Below are 21,570 nucleotides of genomic sequence, written 5' to 3'. Positions count from 1 at the left end.
GACATTGAAGACTGGAGTAATGATGCTGAAAATTCAGCTTTGCCATCACAGGAATACATTGTATTCTAAAATAAATATAAACCAGTTCTTTGAAACTGTAATAATATATCACAATATTACTATTTTTGCTGTTTTGATTAAATAAATACAACGTTGGTGGAGAGATAGAGACTTCTTTAAAGCGATAGTTCACCCAAAAATAAAAAAAATTCTGTTATTAATTTCTCACCCTTCATGTCGTTCCAAACTTTCATTCATCCTAAGAACACAAATTAAGATATTTTTGATGAAATATGATAGCTTTCTGTCCCTCCGTTGACAGCTACGCAACTACCACTTTGACGCTTCAAAAAGTTCATGAAGAGATCGTAAAACTTTTCTAAAGAGATATGATCGCTTTATATGATGATCTGATTAAATTTAGGCTTGATGAGTTGATGTTTGAGATTTGACAACTAGGAAGTCTCTCGTGCCCCTCTTTTGGTACACAAAATGTACCTGAATAGACCTCGGTAAGATTAATGCTTAATAACAAGGCCAGCTTTTGTTTATATTCTTTACTTTAATGCTCCCAGGTAAAGAAAAAACAGCTTGTAAATGAAAATCACATGCAGAGTCAAAAGGCCACAGAGGAGAAGTGAACAAATGAAGCTAATTTGTTCCATAGGCAAGAGAGCCAAGCATGTTTGCTAACAATGCAGGGGTCTGCAGTCCGAGCTGGCTTGTTTTGGTCCGACGCCGTTTCCCGCAGCAACACTCGCTTCCTCTCGACCGCTCCGGACTTTCCATCTCAACCATTCCTCCTCTTCATCTCCAAAAATCTGTCTTTGACAACACGCACACACACACACCAGATCTGCTGTTTGCACTGGACTTTAATGATAAACAATGGAGACTGATGCGAAAATGTGCTACAATTAGCGAGAGAGGCATACTTTATCATTTGGAGCCTGTCCGGTTAGTGCCAAGTATGCAAATAAATATTAACTGGGCATTTTAAGACTGTTTACTGGAAGCCCAACGGACATGAGCCTCTGCTCTCCTCAAAGGCTCCAGAGATCCAATCAGTCCCATCTGTCTTGTTAAGCTCCTAAATATAACTGCGGCAGCTCAGTTTGTTAGGTGTGCTGCACCAGAGGAAGGAGGGTATTTTTGCAGTTATGTCTCTCTCTTGTCCCCCCCCCCCCTCCCTTTTCTCTGGCTGATAATTAAGACTCATGGAGGAAAACAGGTTTTACTGGGTTATGGGTTGACTCAGGTGTTTTTCTTTTCTTTTTAACACTCACCTCCTGCGCGTCTCTCTGTGTATGTTTGACGCTGATATCTGTGTGTACGTGTGTGTGCATAGCGAGTTCCTTTGTCTCCGTGCGCGGTAAACCCTCTGAGGACTGATTACCAAATTGCCCCGCAGCAGTACGACAGGAGGTTGTGTGTGCGTGTTTGTGTGGTGGGATATTGTTTGTGTATTAATGAGTTACGTATAACTGTGCCAGGAGTATTGGGCATTGCCAGAATTCCTCGCTCTTAGCGACTGTTGCTGTAAACCTCTGGGGTTCGGAGGGGTAATGAGAATAACACATTCATTAAAGGTTTTTATCTTAATTTGTTTCTCAACCTTTTCTTTTAAATGCAGCCGGAATGATTCCAACTGACCCTTACGAACTTCATAATATTGTGTTTTTTTGTCATTTTTTTGGTAGCATAATCTGTATTCACCACTCATAATGTCTGTTAGATAGATTAGATCCCAGCTAGCATGATTATATTTGTTGATTTTTGAGCAAAGTCGTCTGGGAAGCAGACATGCTATCCAATAATTGCTACCTTGCAGCGTTGTTAGAACCATTAGCGTTTGTCGCTATGTTGAAATTTGAGAAAAGCTGTTTGAAAGCATTTTTCATTTTAAGCCAGGTGACCAGGCCTGTCAAATGAAGTGTGCCCTTGTTTTATGAGTGACATTGAGGAATTAAGGTAATGTCAGCTTTAATCCGCTCTTCAATATTTAACTTTGAAGATGATTACTCTTGCGGCACTGTTATAATATTTAAATGTCACATCTGTATTCACTTTTCGTAGCAGTGCGGTAGTCTCAAAGCAACAGATAGCACACCTATTTCCAGGTCCTTTGAGTCTTGTTTGTCCTGATGTATATGCATGTGTAAGTAGAATGGTGAGTGTGTCCATCTCTTGTGTCTAATACAAAAAACATCCCTCTCTTATTGGCAGATGCATTTGAATCTGATTTGACTAATGATGCTTGCAGCTATGCTAACCCAGAGGAACACCACTGTGCATACTAACTGTGAACACTAAAATTCACACTAAACAAATCTGTTTCTATAATAAACTAAAACACCAGCTCAGTTCAAGGAGTGTGAGATGCAAGGAGTCTCAGCTCTTAAACAAACATGCAATACAATTAATTGACTTGTTACTTTTTTAGAAATAGACATTCATGGTCTTAAAGGGTTAGTTCACCCAAAAATTAATTACTCACCCTCATGTTCTTCCAACTCTGTAAGACTTTCGTTCATCTTTGGAACACAAATTAAGATATTTTTGATGAAATGTGAGAGCTTTCTGATTTCATTCTGCCGGCCCAGAAAAGTTAGTAAAAACATTGTTAAAATAGTCCAAGTGACTACAGTGGCTCAACCTTAAGTTTATCAAGCGACGAGAATACATTTTGTGCGCAAACAAAACAAAAATAACGACTTTATTCAACTATTCATTTTCTTCTGTGTGGGCCTCTGACGTGAGTTCACGAGAGCGCCACGACGCATGCACGAGAACTAGTTAACAAAAATATCTTAATTTGTGTTCCGAAGATGAACGAAAGTCTTACGGGGTTGGAACAACATGAGGGTGAGGAATTAATGACAGAATTGTTTTATTTTTGGGTGAACTAACCCTTTAAGGCCCATTCACACCAAGAACAATAACAATAAAGATAACTATAACGAAATTAGCATCCACACCAGCAGACAGTATCATTCTGTTTATTTTAAGTTTTTATTTATTTTATTAAAAAAAAAAGTTATTATCACTCCAGAAATACATACAGAAACTCTACAAAATACACTCATCGACCAAAAAACAAACAAAAACAAAACACAGATTACTTTATAAGATAAAACTTATTTTAAGTTTTGTCATCTGCAGCTTTAAATGCTCAAACTCTTTCCAGCAGGATGGATTCTGATTGGCTGTCATTGTTTTATTGTTCATCAGCTGAAAAAAAAATAAAAAATTCAGAAAGTGATTCCACTGTTTCTCTGTGCCGTTATTGTTATAGCTGTAGTGTGGACTCTGCTATTCTTTTAAGATTTTTAAAACTATATCTTTATTGTTATAGTTATCATTATTGGTGTGAGCAGCCTTTACTGTGTATGATTCATCAGTGCATTTTATTATACATTTTTTTTTGTAAATAATTTAACCATATATTATAATATTATTTATATGTATATATATATATATATATATATATATATATATATATATATATATATATACAGTAAAAGTTAGATATATAAAGCAAAAGAAAATAATTTCAGTTAAATTCAAATTTATTTGAATGTTTTTTTTGTTTGTTTTTTGTTTTTACAATAACTTGATAGTCCTTGATAGTACTTGATAAGGACCTGATAGTCCTTAAAATACATTCTTTTTTTTTCTTAAAGTTTTCTCCTATAGAACTCTCTAGTCTAGTCCCTAGTTTGAAAGCTTCTGAGCTAGATAATATAGCTGGAAAATCCCTGGCTCTTTTTTAGGGTCTATCCCTGTAGCAGCTGCAACAGACAATGTCTACTTTTTAAAATTCTGTTAATAGATTAACCCTTAATTGCATACTTATCATAAAATTAAGCATACATCGTTTATCTTGTTTAACATGTTTATTTTGTCCTATATTGCTATGTCCAGCAAAGTAAACAATCAGATTGAAGAATGATTCTCACAAAACTGTATTTTCTGCAAGCTTTTTTCAAGATAAATGTAGGTATCTTTCCAAAAAGGACACTTCAAGATTCCAAAAGGACACCTAATAACCGAATAATACGAGTCCATTTAATTAATTAATGTATGCACACCACAGCATACACGGTGAAAAAAGTGTACACGGTGAGTTTAGTGTACAGTATGTGTACAGTGCAACAGCAAAGAGCTAGTTTACATTTTATACATGTCAAGTTGTGATACTGAACAAAATAACAGCCGAAGCTGTACAAAGTGACATAACTTATTACTCAAAGATAAGTGTCTCTAGAGATTCTGAGCTGTATAGGCAAACCATAGCTGCATCATTTAGGTAAACGACTGTATATAGGGAATAACATTTATTCAGAAAGACTGCAGGAGTGTTACAGATTGATCTCAGACTTGAATTGCCAACATAAAAGAGAGAGAGTGCATGAGAACATTGATTCAATCAAGAAAATCCATTTATGTTCTCAACGTCTTTACCTTTGAGAAATGGAGTGTATGAATGCAATCAAAGCAAAGCTTTTTATTATCAGAATTCCTTTTAATTCAAAAGAGGAAGAAATCATTATGTGTGGTTTTACGAGACGATTTGGTTCACTTTTTTTGATGATCGCTGTATAAAGAGGTGTCTGTGCAAGGCTGCTGTTCACAGAGCAGGGGTCAAAGGTCAGGACCGGCTAGCTGAGCAAAAGTAGGGGGTTAAACCGAGACAGCTGCCGGTCTGATATCCGTGTTTTAAGCGGAAGTTTGAGTGATTGACAGGAGCAGGGACAAAAGCAGCCTGTGTGAGGCACGTGTCATGTGACAGAAGGCGTCTGTGTGTGTGCGTTCCTGGTCCAAACTCGACTCCGTAGTGCGTAAGGATTCATGAGGATTCAGCAGCCATGGGAAAATAATATGCGGTCTGCTCAATTTGGCTGGGATTTAGGGAACATGCAAATGAGCTCGTTAGGCAAGGGCTTTGTTTGTTGTTTATTCATGTGGGTGGGACGGACACTTGTAATGTGTAACCCGCCATCACGAGTACCCAGATGGACTAGGTTTGGTGACCGTTACACAGCAGAAGAGCATGTTAGTGTTTTTGTGTGTGTGTGTGTGTGTGTTTGAATACGTGTGTGATTGTTGATATGAGAGACAGTGACGGGCAGTGTACAGCTGGCCTCGGGTCTTTATCTAAGAAGAAGTCACAAGGGTGAAGAGATGGACAGACAGCTGGGCATCTCAGCTATCCCGTAACAGTGCAAACATGGCACTTCCCATGTGTGGATAGGTCAGTCTAAATGCTGATCCATGCAACCTGACATTACACCACACAGCTTTCTCTTGCCCTCCCTGTGTGTCTGGTTTTTCTCCATGCATCTTTCACAGTTAGCAAATGTGTGTTCTAAAACGTTTTCCAACAGTTACTTTTTGGTTGTGGGAACTTTAATATGTCCAGTTCTCAGTGGGAGTTTATAATGAAACATTCTAATTCTGAGTGCAAAAATACGACCCTAGTTCAGGTCTCTGCTTAGGGTTTGTATTTGTCGCCTGGTTATGGATAAAAAAAAGTGTCAACTGGCATTTTATCTCATTGAAAAGTCTCAAAGTCTCTGAAATATTGCAGCAGACTACACCAATGCTGCATTTTTTTTTAAAATTTAAAGTACAGTAAAACAAGTAAAAACTTCTGAAAATTCTGTCACATGATCCTTCAGAAAGGATTCTGATATGCTGATTTGGTGCTCAAGAAACATTTATTATTATCAGTGATGAAAACAGTTGTACTACTTACTATTTTGTGGAAACCATAATATATTTATGTTTTAGGAATCTTTGTTGAATAGAAAGTTCAAAAGAAAACTATTTATTTGAAATAGACTTTTTTATGGCAATGTAAGTCTGTCCATTTTGATCAATATACATCCTTGATGAATAAAACAAAAACAAACAAAAAAATCTTAAAGACCCCAAACATTTGAATAGTATTGTATATCTTTCAAGGCAGTTCTCAAGATAATTCACTGCTTTCAGAAATCCCAGAACTGCTCAGAGAAATTCTTTGTGTTTGTGTTTAAAAAATCCCATCCATTTGAGGACCAATTCCACACTCCCTCTGTCTTTTTAGAACATTATTTTTTTCTCAAGCACACTGTTTATTCTGCACTATAAAGTCCTTGAGTTATATGACCATCCTGCTCTTGTCCTCCATTCGTCCTCTGCTCTCTGCCAGATAGGCCGTAGCTTCAGATCACGACAGATTCTTCCAGGTCAGACACGTAATGACTCCAGCACTCTCATTTTCTGTCTGTGACTTTGCATCCTGGTCTGAAGCTAGTTGTTGATGTGTGTGAGAGATTCAGTTTCGCATTTGGTTTTTGATGAAGATGTATTCAGGGTGACTCGAACTAGGTCGTTCTGCCTGATTAAGGGAACGAAACTTGGTGTCGGTCTTATAATAAACTTCGCACCATTGCTCAGGCTGTGACAGCAGAACGAACTCCCGGATACAGTTTATTATCTTTTTATTAGTCTCCCCTTAAGCTCTCTGACATTTGGTTACGTTCTTACTCTAATATGACTCATTAACACACTTGAAACCGTCTGCTGTCTGCTGGCCTGGGGAGAGAATGTGGAGAAAAGACAGATACATTGACAGCATTGAAAATGTAAAGTTGTGTTTTAAACAGCAATTTTATTTCCTGTAGACCTGGCCGTGCACATAAAGACCTTAAAGCACATTACTAAACAATTCAGCTTGATTTGCTCTTCTTAGTAGAAAGGGTGCTTACAAGGTACTGAAGGTAGCAAAAAACATTGTTAAAGTTGGTGGTTAAAAGTATTGGTACCCATGCATTTTTATTTTATTTTAATGCATTATTCTGTGAGAAAGGATGGGTTATTCCAAATACTTACATTTTTCTTATAACTGTTCATACTTTATTAATTTATACTGATTTCACAGAAAGTTTTGGCCACATGCATGCAAATGAATATGTGTATGCCATATGTGTGCATTAATATGCCATATGTGTCAATTTCAATTCAAGCTGAATTAAGTGCTGGAAATCTTAAAGAAGAAAAATGTGTATTCAATTTGTATTTCAATTTACTTGTATTTAAAATTTAAATAAAATAGATGCCGTTTTAATTTAAATAAAAAATAAATAAAAAAAATAAATATATATATATATATATATATATATATATATATAGTAAATAAGTACTTTATGAGTAGAGGACACAATATTATATAGTATATACAGTATATAGTCTTAATATTTTTGAGAAATATTGTGTGCTCTTCAGTACAGCTGCGTACAGATAAGATTTTTTTTTTCTGTCATGCTGTCATTTTAAATAAACTGTTCTATATTAATATCAATGTATCTTGGACAGACATGTTTTAGTAGTAACATTTAGTTCACTAGCTAGTAAATGTGTGTAGGTGTAAGCTCATTTGAGTCATTATGCATTTCTGAAGGCATTAAAATTGTCTTTCTATATTAACACAAGCATATGTGTTATACTAATTGAAGACTATTTTAGGACATCAGTATTGTAAATCCAGACGGAAGATTGCATTTTTGTAACATTTTGTAATAGTCGGCTACTCTGACCTCATGCTGAACGATCTGTCAGCGAAACATCTTCCTATGTTGTTTACATTCCTTCCCATCATCCCTTATGTTTCAACTGTAAGCCTTTACAACAAGTTTAGTTTGACGTTAAGGCGATACTCAAGCTCTAAATGTTCAGCTGGTGATGAGAGCCTTGGCTAAATGTGTCTCCATTGACAAACCACACAGCTGTACGCTACATACACCCTGTCAGCAGTGTTTTAGCCCTGCTGAGCTCTGGTTGCCTCTCAGCTTTGCTGTTTTTTTGGCCTAGTCTGCGGTCTTTGCGCTTTCGCTCTCTGCGCTGTGACCTCAGGGACATTGAACTTTGAACCCTGAAATGTTTGGTACACCTGCTCCCACAGCAGACAAAACAGGTGTGGACCAATCAGATGCAGAGTGAGAGTAGTCTAATCTTGTTGGCCTTTTATGACTTTAAAAGCCTGTGCTTGTGATCTAAAGGCTAATTATCCGTAACCACATTCCTTGTTCCTTTTGTGTTGGCCCGTATGTTAAAAGAGCAAGAAAATAGAAATTAATATGGCAGTAATGGTAAGAAATAACGATTAAATTACTTTTTTTTTTTCTTTATCCCTGTGAAATTAAATGTTCGTTCTACTTTGTGTCATTACGTTAACATTGTTCTTGCTTGAAAGCATAAGACATGCCTTAAACTTGTTATTACTCCCAGAGGGAGGGTTATGGGCAGTGCCGTTGTCTGTAACTGAGGCCTATGTTTCCAGCCATTACCATATATTTCAAAGTAAGAACGATTCACAATGGCAGTGAGCTCTAGGTTGGACCTGAGGCCCAATCTGCCGTGTTTAGCACATCTGATTCCCTGTCCGGGATGGCTATTGATGGGCTATTGTCTTCCGAACAACAGCAGCCTTGAAGTTGGCCTCTGGCGGCCCAGGGGACAGTCCCTGCCACTCTCTCCCAGGCTTGGGACGGTCCCCAAGGCATCACACATTCTCGGCAGGGCTCGATGTTCCATAAATAAGAGAGACATCTTTGTAGCATGCACACACACACACACACACACACACACACACACACACACACACACACACACACACACACACGCAGATAGTCTAGCCTACCGAGGTGCTGTAAATCAAGAGAAAATAGGTGACATTACGGCTGGAACAGGCCACCTCTGATGTCACTATTTTTGGAGAAAGAGTGGTGTACAATGACAAAAAGGACACAATCAAGAGAATGTGACACAAGGTCTGCAAATAGAAATAATGTCAAAAATTTACTTGAAACACAATTATAAAAGAAAGTAAACTTCTTTTTTTTTATACAATGTGTTTGGTCCATGGAAAACCCCTGGTTGCTATGCAGTTGCTAAGGTGTTCTGAATGACAAAAAAATATACAAAAAAGAGTAGGTGACACACATGGTCTAAAAAGGGAAATAATTGCCAATAATTTCTTAAACACAATTATGAGGGAAAAAAATAAGCATAGTTTTTTTTACAATGTGTTTGGCACATGGAAAACCTGTTATGGCTGGTTGCCAAGGTGTTGCTATGCAGTTATTAAGGTTTTCTGAGTGTCATTTATAATGTTGCTATGCAGTTGTTAAGGTGTTCAGAGTAGTTATAATATGTCACTTTGAAGTTGCTAAGGTGAATTTTAGTTGTTTTTATCATGCTGCTATGTGGTTGGCCAATGTATTTGGAGTGTTTTAACAATGCTATGAATTTGCTAAGGTGTTCAGAGTGATTATAACATATCACTTTGTTGTTGCTATATTCATTTGATATTAATAATATATATCAATACCAAATATTGGGCCCTATTTTAACGATCTGAAACGCAAGTATCAAACGCGAAATGCAAGTAACTTTGTGGGTGGATCTCCGACGCAAATCTGAAATGGGTTGGTCTGAAGCAGCTACATTACTCATAGGTGTGGTTTAGGCGTGACGTGAAATAAACCAATCACAGCGTCATCTCACATTCCCTTTAAAAGCAGGCGCGCTTGTTCAATGGCGGTTTGCTATTATAACGGCGGATTTGCCAGGCGCACGCCAGGAGCGGTTCACAGCCGAGGAGACCGACGTTCTCGTCAGGGCCGTAAAAGACAGAGAAGTGACATTGTATGGGGATGTGAGAAACCCACCCAAATAAGCTTCGGTTAAACAGGCGTACAATGTAAATGTGTAAGCTAGATTTATGCCTATTTTTTCACATCTTCATGGACACCACAATGATTTCCCTTGTGTGAAATATTTTTCCTTGTAATTATGTATGGTTTGCAAAAATGTCAACTGCTGTGTCTGTGTAGATGAGAGAAGCAAAGTGCATGCGCGTTGTGCACACGCTACATTATGACCAAGCATGCGCCCTTAAAATAGCATCTGAACGCACCACTGAAAACGCGCCACTGACTTTAGACTAGGTTTTTCCTGGTCTGTGGCGGAATTGTTTTCTGGAACTGGAAAATAGCACCAGGGAACGTTTGCGCCGGAACACGCCTCCTCTTTTCGCTGAACCACCCCCTGGAGTGCAAGTTAGGGAGCGTCTTTTTTTGACTCTCAGCATCATGGGTAATGCAGTTTTTCACCAGGAATTCCACTGTTAAAAACAATTATTTTAAAAATAAGCTGAAATAATTCGGGCTGATGCTTCAGCAGAAGCAAATACCATGGATTAATAACCTCGTAGCTCACAGTATGTTTTTATAGGTTTAAAAGTTATTGTTAAAAATCTATTTCCTTATGGAGAAAGGTTTTTACTTCCAGAACCCAACTGTTGCACTCTATAGCACACCTCTTCTCAACATCCTTCCTCATTTGCATTTTTTTCTTCTGTGGTTAGGGGTTAGTGAGAAAAACTAATAGTGACGCTTGCTATTTTTATTAGAAATGTTGCTCTCGCGTTTCCCTTTAGATTTATTTGCAGATGGTGTGTCATAATCATACCTCGCATTTTAAGGAGCCTGTTGCCCGATTCACACATGTAATCCCTATCCGCTCCGGAACAGGAGGATACAGATTCTACACATGGGAGGAAATGTGTATTGGGACAATAGAAAGCCTGCTTGGGGTTATACTCATCAGAGTCTCTCTGCACAGCGGGCCGTGAGGGTTTGTCTCTCTCAGTGAGATGGGGCTGGTCTCCATGCGCCGTTGCTTTTTACATAAAGCGCGATCAGCGGTACACAACATGTGGGCCTAATGCTGAAAGCTGGCACAGGCTTAATTGGCACAACTGTAGAACACAGTCCCTCTGTGCTTCTGTCATTGCTAACCAAGCTTGTGTTGCTTATATTTACACCCTCCACTCTCATTCTTTTTCTGTTTCTCTCAATCCCTGCCTCTCTTTTCATTCCTCCTTTCTCTTTGCCCACTAATGTTTATCCATTATGTCTGAGTGGGTTTATTCTTTGGGTCCTGGCTTGGTGCAGTGATGTTCTAAGTCCCGCTGGCCAATTTCTCCATGTTGCAAACAGGCTTTAGGAATGTTCCAGCCCTGGATTACTCTCTGCCCACCCTGCCTTCATCTTGGGTTTTACCCCTGAGCGGTTTTCGTCCAGTGCAGACAACCTGAGAGAGCTAAGAGATAAAACAGTAGTGTCACTCTTATACCAACCAGAGCGTTCCAGCTCTGACACACCACTGGACCAGATCACCAGAGAAAGACTTGCTGAGAGTTTACACAGAAATGCTGTAAGAGCAAAATGAAGAAAGTTGCATTATAATTAGTTATATTTCACAGCTGTATATATACACTGTATATATATACATTACATATATATATATACATTACATACATACATATATATATATATATATATATATATATATATATACAGTATTTTTATATATATAATACATACTTTGCTTTTATTATGACCGCCGCTAGCGTAGCTAGCGAAAGCGGTCATATAGGGATTGTCAAAGTTTTTTTTTTTTTTTTTTTTTCGTCAATCTACTGAATTTTCCGTCAACGATACCAGGGACACCGAAACACCGGGGAACATGAAATTTGGTGGGCATGTAGCCCCACTAGACTTTTACGGAAAAATTTCGTTTGGTCCCCGGGGGCCACTCCCCCCCCGCGCTGGGCCCCCCCAAACCCAAAAAATGCAGTTTTTCCTAAATAACTACCTGAACCGTGGCACCGAGGATGAAGAAATTTTTATGGTATGTTGGTCTTAAGGGCCCACATCAACCTAGCCCATAATCACTCATTTGTGATTTGCGCCCCTCCCATAAAAAATTAAAATGCAATATTATTCTGCTTTAAACAGAAAGCAGACTAAAGCTCAACTATCTTCAGTTGAGATGTTCAGAACTGCACCATATTTCATGTGTATGATTAACTTGACATCCTCTGGGGGTATGCTAAGTTTCGTAGAATTTCATCCATGGGGGGGTATAAAATAAATTCATTTATGTGCACATTTAGTGACTGTACAGTCATCGGCCTGTAGATGGTGGTGTTGAGCGAAGGGTTGCTGGTTTAGGATGATACTTACTGTCACACACACACATGCAGAAATACAAACAAACGCAAGCATGCACACACACTGACATCCACACGCACAGACACACACCCATACACACACATACAAATCCACATGCACAGACACACACACACACGCGCACACACGCGCACACACATGTACGCACGCATACATACACGCACAGACACACACACACACAGACACACACATACACAAACACACACACATACACACACACACACACACAGACAGACATGCACATACTACTACTTTTTTTAGGTATCAGCCATATACCCGATTTACCAATACCCAATGTGTTATGCTTGGGCAGTATACTAATGACGTGGGTGGGACATGTTTCATGCCATGTTAGATCACATCCTGAGAGTCTACGCTTTCAGAAAATATATAGTTTATATAGTTGAATCAGTTTTCTCTTCATGGTACAGACCAAAATGTATTATGTGTACACTTTCTTCACCTAAATCCATAAAATCCCATTAATTTCAATGGGACATTTACTTAAGTGTTCTACTAGGTACAGTGGGAATGAGTTTAATTTTGTTAACATTGTTTTTTTACAACTCTGAGACCAGGGCTACAAGATAAAACCACTTTTTTGGGGAAAAAATGTTTTTTATTTCAGTAAAACACAACAAACCCATGCCGAAATCAGATAACTGACTTTTACCATCAACAAGCACCTCAACCGTTTGGTAGAGGTTTGTAGAAATTGAATGGGAGGGTCCTTCGCCCCTATCTTCAGTTGAGATGTTCAGAACTACACCATATTTCATGTGTATGATTAACTTGACATCCTCTGGGGGTATGCTAAGTTTCGTAGAATTTCATCCATGGGGGGGGGTATAAAATAAATTCATTTATGTGCACATTTAGTGACTGTACACTCATCGGCCTGTAGATGGTGGTGTTGAGCGAAGGGTTGCTGGTTTAGGATGATACTGTCACACACACACATGCAGGAATACAAACAAACGCAAGCATGCACACACACTGACATCCACACGCACAGACACACACCCATACACACACATACAAATCCACATGCACAGACACACACACACAAACACACACGCGCACACACATGTACGCACGCATACATACACGCACAGACACACACACACGCACACACAGACACACACATACACAAACACACACACATACACACACACACAGACAGACATGCACATACTACTACTTTTTTTAGGTATATACATAAACACGCAATACAGCCAAATTACTCCACGTCATTTATTTTTGTGGAAAGCCAGTGCAGGCCTGAGCGGCGGTCATATTTTGTACCGCCATGCGGTACATCTAGTTTAAACACATTTAGAGGGATGTATTAGTTATGTCTAATTTTTTATCTTTTATTCATGTTCATGTCCTGATTAAGATTTTTGTTTTAAAATGATTAATGCAATTTTGTTTACATTAAATAAAAAGGTACAGCTTTTATTACAATATTCCTTAAATTACTGTTATGAATGTATAATATATGCAATATTTACATAATATACAATCTAGTTAGCATGTAGGTACTGTATATCAATCAGTATTATGAATATATTTTTTAATTGATTAGGCTGAAACAAATATTATAGTAATATTAATATTATATATATACACACACTGTATGTTAGGCTAATTAATCCAAAGAATTGCTAATATTGACTGATACTAACATGTCGACAATATATTATGCATTTATAACAGACAATTTAAATATCATTGGAGGATTTTCATAGTAAACAATCTAAAGCTGTATTAGCTAATATTTGTTGCATTAACCATACATTCACATTAACCCTTACTTTACTGTAAAAATGCATCAATTGGATATTACAAGTTTGAATCTCATTGACATTTAATCAGGATCAGCGTGGTGTTGAATATGAATTCCCATCTCCAGATCAGCAACTAATCCCCACCTGCATAAGTGCAATAAGCAGCGAGTTGATAACATTGATTCCTCACTGTCTCTGTGTCGCTTCCCACACCGAAGCTGAGCAGAAGCCATGTTGTTTCTCACTAATTTGCATTTTAGTCAATATGCAATGCAGTCAAATGAGTTACCCTTTGCATATTTAAAAGCATTTCTGTAGCCCATTGGTGATGGTGACGCTCGATGCCATTTGTCTGTTGTATGTCATTATCCGGCACAAGCAGCATGGAATTGCCTGTAATGAGTGTTTTTATAGATATGAACATGCATATTGCGAGTCCACTTAAACACATGTATGCAGGCATGCAAACAGGTCATTTTGACTCAATGTGTTACTCAAAGATGGCAAAGAGAGAGAGAAATGGCCCCTCTGATGAAATAGCTAATGTCAAGCCAGGCTTCTCCGGACCCGGCTCTAGCCAAAGACTTGTGTCAGAGCAGATTTCCCTTAGTGCTGTTGGCCGTTGAGGCCCGTAATTGCTGTCACCTCCCTCCTGGATCCAGCTACAGACTGTGGGAATTGGAAGAGTCATTTTATCTCCAGGGAAACGAAATGATGGGAGCTCCAATTTTCCAGCACAAGTTGAGGGAAAAGGAGGATGAGGAACATATCATTAGCAAGCCGCTAGTCCATCTCTAGACTAAACGACTTGCTAACCTGCACAGGTCTTCCTCAAGAGTGAAAAAAGAAGTAGTCAGCCATTACTAAAGGTGCAGTCACATTTATCAATGTTCGGTGTATTTTCACAGGCAAAATCCAGTCATTTCAATAGGAATCCATGATTGCCGTTTTTGTGTGTGGGTGAAAGATTCTCCCATTCAGATTTTGCAAAGGGTTCAAGTGCAACTCAGCACTCTCAACGTGTTCAATGAAATAAGATTTGACACTAAAAGCAAAAAATGTAAAAGCACTGTTTAAAGCACTATTTTTCCACTTTCAGGTAGTTTACAAGTGATTCAGGTAGTTTACAAGTGATCCAGAAATCTTGTCGTTCTATAGGAATCCGCTCGATAGGGAATTTCGCATGAGGGCGAAAGAATTTTCACAATGGGTTCCGATTTTACCAACAGAAAGCTGATGTCACTAATGTTACCGCAGCTTAATAGGAATGAGCTCATTTAACAAACAAAAAAAAGCTTTTTCTCAAAGCTATCCAATTAGCAGCCATCATTGAGAGGCATGTAAGTGCAAGTCGATTTTACATAGTTCCTGTGCCAAGAGTGAATGTGGCCCTATTAGATAATTAGCTCTTGAAACCAGTTGTTCCCTTTGAAAACCAAAGCCGCTAACATATAAGGGGTTAATGTCCGACTTCGTCCCGGGTCTGTGGTGTTGTGCCGCACATATGACGCTAACAGAAGGGGCTCGGTCGTCTGATACACACCAATTTCAGTCCTTTTCAGGATGGTGGAGTAGAACAGAGGGACCTTCTCGCTTCACAGAGCTACAATTAAGGGGGCCTCAAACAGAGGGGCTCAAAGACAAAGACTGAGAGAGAGCGAGGTAGACAAAAAGAGAAAGAGAGAGAGAGTGATGGACAGGCAGGCAGAGGTTGGGAAAGTGGAATATTAATGCATTGGGGAGCAACAGGAAATTGGGCATCTAAATGTGCGCCCGTGTCCCCCGGGATGATTAGTAGCAGCCAATTTCATTCAAAAGCAGATCAATGAGGAGATATATTGTCATTTTCCAGCCGCACCCTCTTAATCAATTAATCTATAATAAGATCTTAAAGGGCCAGCGTTAGAATACACAGGTTTTAGTTGGGGATCCCAATGTGTGTTGTTTCTGTTCATGCATTTGAGAAGGCATCAATTTCATAAATTTCTCCCACTGAATTTGTTTACGCTGGCAAAACAGAATATAGTTGATTGAATGTGATTTGATTTTGGGCTCAGGTCACGGTTTAATCAAGAAAATTGGTCTCAATCAAAGGGCAGCAAATAAACACAATCTTGCCAGGCGTTTTTTTTTTTTTGCTTTTTAAGCCTTTGTGCACTTTCTTTTCATTCCATCTGTCTTTTGGCATCCTTCCCTCACGTTCAACTGTCATATGCAACACTGCTTTAGGCATGTGGGGGAGTCAGATCCTTTTCCGTTACATAAGGACTCTGTGTATTGCTTTTCGCATTAAATGCCATTTGGTTTCAGCATTCTGTCAGTCTCCATGGTGATCGCGGTCGATATCTTGACAGGAACAGATATGCCGGACACATGTAAAAAACATGTCGGTGTGTGCTTTAGGTCTTTGTGAATGTCACCAGGATGTGACATAGCTTTTTTTTGTTGTACATAAATTTAATACTAAATTTACAAAGTTTAGCTAAATTGATAGTATTTATAGTATAATGTTAATAATAATAAGACTTCCTCGTTTTCTTTAAAAAAAAAAAGCAGCAAAAATTGTGTTAATGGAGAGGCACTTACAATGTCACTTATATATATATATATATATATATATATATATATATATATATATATATATATATATAAACAAATATAAATGATACTTTTTTACAGTCATTTTATGGTTTGCAGTGTTACGTATTGAGGGTATAAAATTGGATATAACTCCTCACAGAACAGATTAGTTAGCTTTTTTTTCCACACTAAAATCCACTCATTGCCTCTCACATTTTGTTTACATTTTGTGGCTACTGAAACAGGAACTATTGTAAAATTTACAGAATGGCCCCAATCATGTCCAGTGAAACATGTCTCAGTGTAACCCAGATTTGTACTTTTTTTTTAAGTCGAAATAATTTTTTTCTTCTCATTTTCACAAATGCTTTCGATTGAGCTTAACTTTATACTGAACCCTGCTATTTCCTTTAAACATTTGAATATGTCACATTTGTGTGTTCATTTGTTCTTTGGGATGTGCTGAGCTTTAAATTCACAGTGTCAGATGGCTTGGCCCTTGTTCAGTTTGAGTTGTCAGGTGTTCATGGTGCGGCTGATCAGTGTAATAAATCACGTTTTGCTGGCACAGACTCAAGCGGCTGTATAGTGGATGGGCTAATTACTTATAGTGCTATAACATTTTCAGAACATTTTCTGCTGTCAATGATGATTGCTCAACACTGATATGATGTCTGATATGTTGCCACCAAGGTGCGTTTTTTTTCCATCTCTGCATAGCTTAATTGAGAAATTTTCAAACCGATTTCCCCATCACCTTATTTGAAAGGTTAAGTTAATTTCTATTGATAAAGCCTCTGGATTGGCTGTACATAATGGTCTCTTTCAATTGGGTGTGTAAATTAGTCGAAGTCTCATGTGAAGGGATTGCTTGAGGCATGCTTTTCACAGTCATTTATCTTCTTTGAGGGGAAAAAACAGATAATTTAACAAACGAAACAAAGAAATTGATTTAACAGGCTTGTGTCTTTCATTGCGTCAAACTTGTCACGAATATTTTATAGTTCTCAGACGAATAAAGCAGATGTTAAATAACACAACGGGAGAGTGTCTGTACCCTCAATGTGCGAAAGATTGAGCAACTCATTGTTAGCTTTTATAAATTCAATGATGATAATCTGTCATCTGCAGCGATGTTCTCCAAACTCTCGCTCTTGGCGTACTCCTGCGACTGTTGCTTAATGGCATCATTAAAACGTGATGATATGATGTCGCCATAACTCTCACACTAATGTGATTATTCAGCTAAATTCACAGACTGCTCGCTCGTCCTGATGCATCCAGCGGATGTTTTATGGTAGTCGAAGCATGCTGCATCAGTCATAAGAGAGTTGAAATGTATTTAGGGGCGAACGGAATCATGTTTTATTCAATTACATGCAGAAGCTCAATTAATCAGTTTTTGCAATTAAGTTAAACTTGCTCATGCATCATACATGAGGACAATATCAAGGGTAGTTGCTCCAGAAGCTCCCCGTGTACTCCAGGCGCCGACTGTCCTCCACTGTGAACATGATGGAAGAGAATATATTACATTAGGAAAATTAAGATAAATACAACCCCTAACTTGCATATTGAGCTTTCAGTCTTGAAATTAACATGAAATGCAATTTGTTGGTTAATATTTTAACAAATACAGTCTCATTATAGTGGAGAAAATCGCAGGGACGGAAAGAGTGAAATGCGTTGAATACAAAACAGCCCTCTTTTCCCTGTTTAGTGATTCATTGCTGTTATTTGCCAGGGCTGCATCCACCGGCATCATCCGCCATCATTACCTGCCGCAGACGGAGGCTCTTCTGTGTCGTGTCTCATTGTCTGAACCTCATACCACACTGATATACCTCTGATATTGCTTTTCACTTCTGATCTAGTCATTCCCATGAAACAATGGCATTTCTGTGATTGATGATTTGCTTAGAGCCCGGAGTCTTCAGGGTCTGATTGATGCTGTTTTTTTTGGGGACAGACCAGAATTTAAAGGCAATACTAAAATGAATTGCAAAATGTTCCTGCACCTCGACCTATAGGCTCTTAATTTTAATAAAAATGATTAAGCTCAGGCCTTTATATATCACTATACCTGCTCTTCAAGGAATAGTTCATCCAGATATGAAAATTCTGCCATCACATTACGACTTATTCTTTTCTGTGAAACACAAAAGCAGTAATTCTGTAAAATGTTCTGGCAACTTTTTTCCAAGTGAATTGGATATGAAGGGCTGCCAGTTTCCAAAAATGCACCATAATACAAATGATACATAAGTCAAAATCTATTAAACTGTATATACATAAGATGTAAGTACACATATCACTTTATCAGTGGACCAGAGAGGGACGTTTTGTTATATTTTAGTTATGTAAATATAATCTGTGAAGACTGTTAATATTAATATTTTTACAGTCGTTTTAGGGTTTACAGTTTTACAGTACAACTTTTTGCCAACAACTTAAATATTGTGGTAGATTCTTCTAATGAAAAATAACACCCAAGCGTCTACAGTGAGACACTTACTAAATCAATTTACCTGGGGCTTCTCCAGTCTACACCCAAGCGTCTACAGTCAACACTTTATAATCTTTATACTCTAACACTGCGTCTACAATCAACAACTGGCTTCGAGTTTACTAACCATAACTTGCTCCCCTAACTAACTTGCTGCGCAGCAATAATAACCGACAGACTTCAGACAATGCCTTTGAATATGCTTTAATTATGGCCGGAGGATCTCAGAGAGAATCCCACCCGCAAAAGGAATACAACAGTTTTTACAGAATAGGAACATGGAGAAAATGACATGATACATTACATAATTTCAAGAATATTGAAATATTTTAAGATATTGAATTTGAAGGTAAGAAGTTGCTTTCAGTTAAAACAGCTAAAACATGCATTGTAGTGGGACTAGGTTTAAGCCTTGACTGTGAAACCGGGCACTAATGTTTTAGAAGACTTGCAATATAATGCACAAGTGGACTGTAAGTTTTATGGTGCTTTTGTTTAATCAGTTTTGGAGTTCAACAATGCTGTCTCCATTAATTTCCATTTTATGGAAGGAAGCATGCTTCAAAATATTCACAAAAAAATTGTTCCACAGAAGCAAAAAACATGGAATGACATGAGGGCTATGACAGATTTTCTAAAACGAGAAATCTATTCCTTTAAATGAGCTAATTTGCTGTTTTTGTTCAGATAGCCTATTATTCTCAGAAAATGTGTGATCAACGAGGTATCATAAACAGTGGTTTTTAATGCAATGTTTCAACCCAAAATTAAAATTGGCATCATTTATTTACTCTCAACACAGAAGGAGATGTTAGGCTCAATTAATTCACTTTCATTGTTTGGAATGACAACCCAGTGAAAGTAAATGGTGACTGAGGCTGTCAGTTGTCCATCTTGTGGGATGCGTGAGAAAGTATATAATGCCGATTTGAAACAACATGAGGGTGAATAAATAATGTCAAAATTTTAATTACTGGGTGATCCCTCACAACTCCTCAAGATTGAATTAGTTCACTATTTACAGCGATCGCTGCAGGGTTGTGGGAAATGGAGCTACTGGCCCTTTAAGAGCGCAGTTACCCCAGTGTGGGTAACTGCTGAAGGTAGTCAGGGGGGTGGGCTTGAGCCACGAGACAGTCTCCCGTAGACGCGAGAGTAGTAAACCCGTTCATTCACAGCGAAGGGAAGACTGCGGGGCAGCGGCTGAGATGGAAATCTGACTGAACGAGCTATTAAAGAACGGATACTTTTTCCATACACAGGGAAAGCGCGAAAAGAAATATGTTTTGCCCGTGAAATGAATTTTGGAGGAAGTAAGAGCATCTGGGACGGACTGTGAGCATCACATCTTATCTGTCCGTTACATTGACTCTTTATCTGTCCAGATCAGCGCTCGAGCGCAACACACAGCGCGAGCACACAGGAAGCGCACGAGAATATGGAATATTTGTGATGCTGCGATTGACCTGCACAGTTTTTATGTGTTTTGGTTCTAGTTTGTAAAGTTGTTCAATGTTGGCCGCCTGTTTAAACGCGTCTCCTCTCTCTTCGACCGGATTGTAGCGCTTTTTTGATGATTTTAGGGACTGTTTGTCCGGATAAAGGCGACTGAAGTGGACTTTATATCTGAGGGCGATGGAGTTTCGCAGGACTTTAGATGCGCTACTCGTTGCGTTTGCCCTCATCTCTTTATCTCAAGGTAAGCTGGAGAAAACAGCCTACAACACGACAGATGGCTTTATGAGGATTATAATAGCAAAACATTGTGAATTAGTTGTCAACATCTTCTTTAGTGTTTCTAAACGTAAATATTGTCTTATGAGTGGTGGTATTTTGTGAGGTATTGTTGTTATTTATGTTGTGGTGATTATTTTTCGTCCTTTACATAGAGATAGCCCTCATATAGCAGCAGAACAGTTTTATAGCATACAGTTTTTTTTTTAATATTCAAAATATCGACATGTAGGCTATTGGTTAAGTGATAGTAAAATCAATTTTTTTTTTATTTAATTACACAGGATTTCATGACTTTTAAGAGGAATATAACTTGGTCTCATGTCTTTTAAGAGGGATTTAACATAGTCTCATCTATTTTAATAGAAATATAACTTAAATATACAATAATTTTAGTGTAAACAGATTATTTATAGATTTATCCTTAATACATGGTGTTTATACTTGAACACATGGTCGAAACAGACCAGTTGACCCAGTTTACAGTAAATGCACTTTAGGACAGATCAGTTCTTAAATTGAAGAGGATTCTCTTAGAGAGAGAGCAAAATATTGAAAAACTGCTATTTTATATTAAAAATCTTAATTAACACATTTTCACACTGTAATAGGGTTTTTCAACCTTTACAGTCTCAAGGACCCTGCATTCAGATTTTCAGCCAGCTCAGGGATGAAGGGTAGATCTGTAGTTAGAAATTTAGATGTTAGATAAGCGCTTATATACATATATATGTATGTATGTGTGTGTGTGTTCTTTTGGACCCCCTTGGCAACCTTCAGGACCCCTGGCTCTATAGAACCACAATCTTGCATAGTTTGAATTGAACCGTGCTTAGGTATTGCTGGCCAACAGAAGCTTTGTTTTATGGGGCAGTAA

General features: G+C 38.1%; 1 protein-coding gene across 6 annotated transcripts in view; it reads left to right on the top strand.

The window, feature by feature from the left end:
- robo3 (roundabout, axon guidance receptor, homolog 3) overlaps nt 1-21,570 on the top strand; it is a gene marked incomplete at its 5' end in the record, with an annotated part of 146,644 nt that overhangs the window by 52,608 nt on the left and 72,466 nt on the right. For 2 of the 6 annotated variants that reach the window (XM_084103861.1, XM_084103859.1), the window contains one exon: nt 20,077-20,658. The exons of 3 other annotated variants lie outside the window; for them this stretch is intronic. In XM_084103861.1, coding sequence (XP_083959987.1) covers nt 20,595-20,658 — 64 coding nt within the window. Of the gene's footprint in view, nt 1-20,064; nt 20,659-21,570 lie in introns of those variants that run through there. One more of the 6 variants, XM_084103860.1, reaches the window with a different exon arrangement.

This window comes from Abramis brama (genome assembly GCF_963993115.1).
Source record: "Abramis brama genome assembly, chromosome: 25".
Classification (NCBI taxonomy): Eukaryota; Metazoa; Chordata; class Actinopteri; order Cypriniformes; family Leuciscidae; genus Abramis; species Abramis brama.
This window is presented reverse-complemented; position numbering and strand designations above follow the sequence as displayed.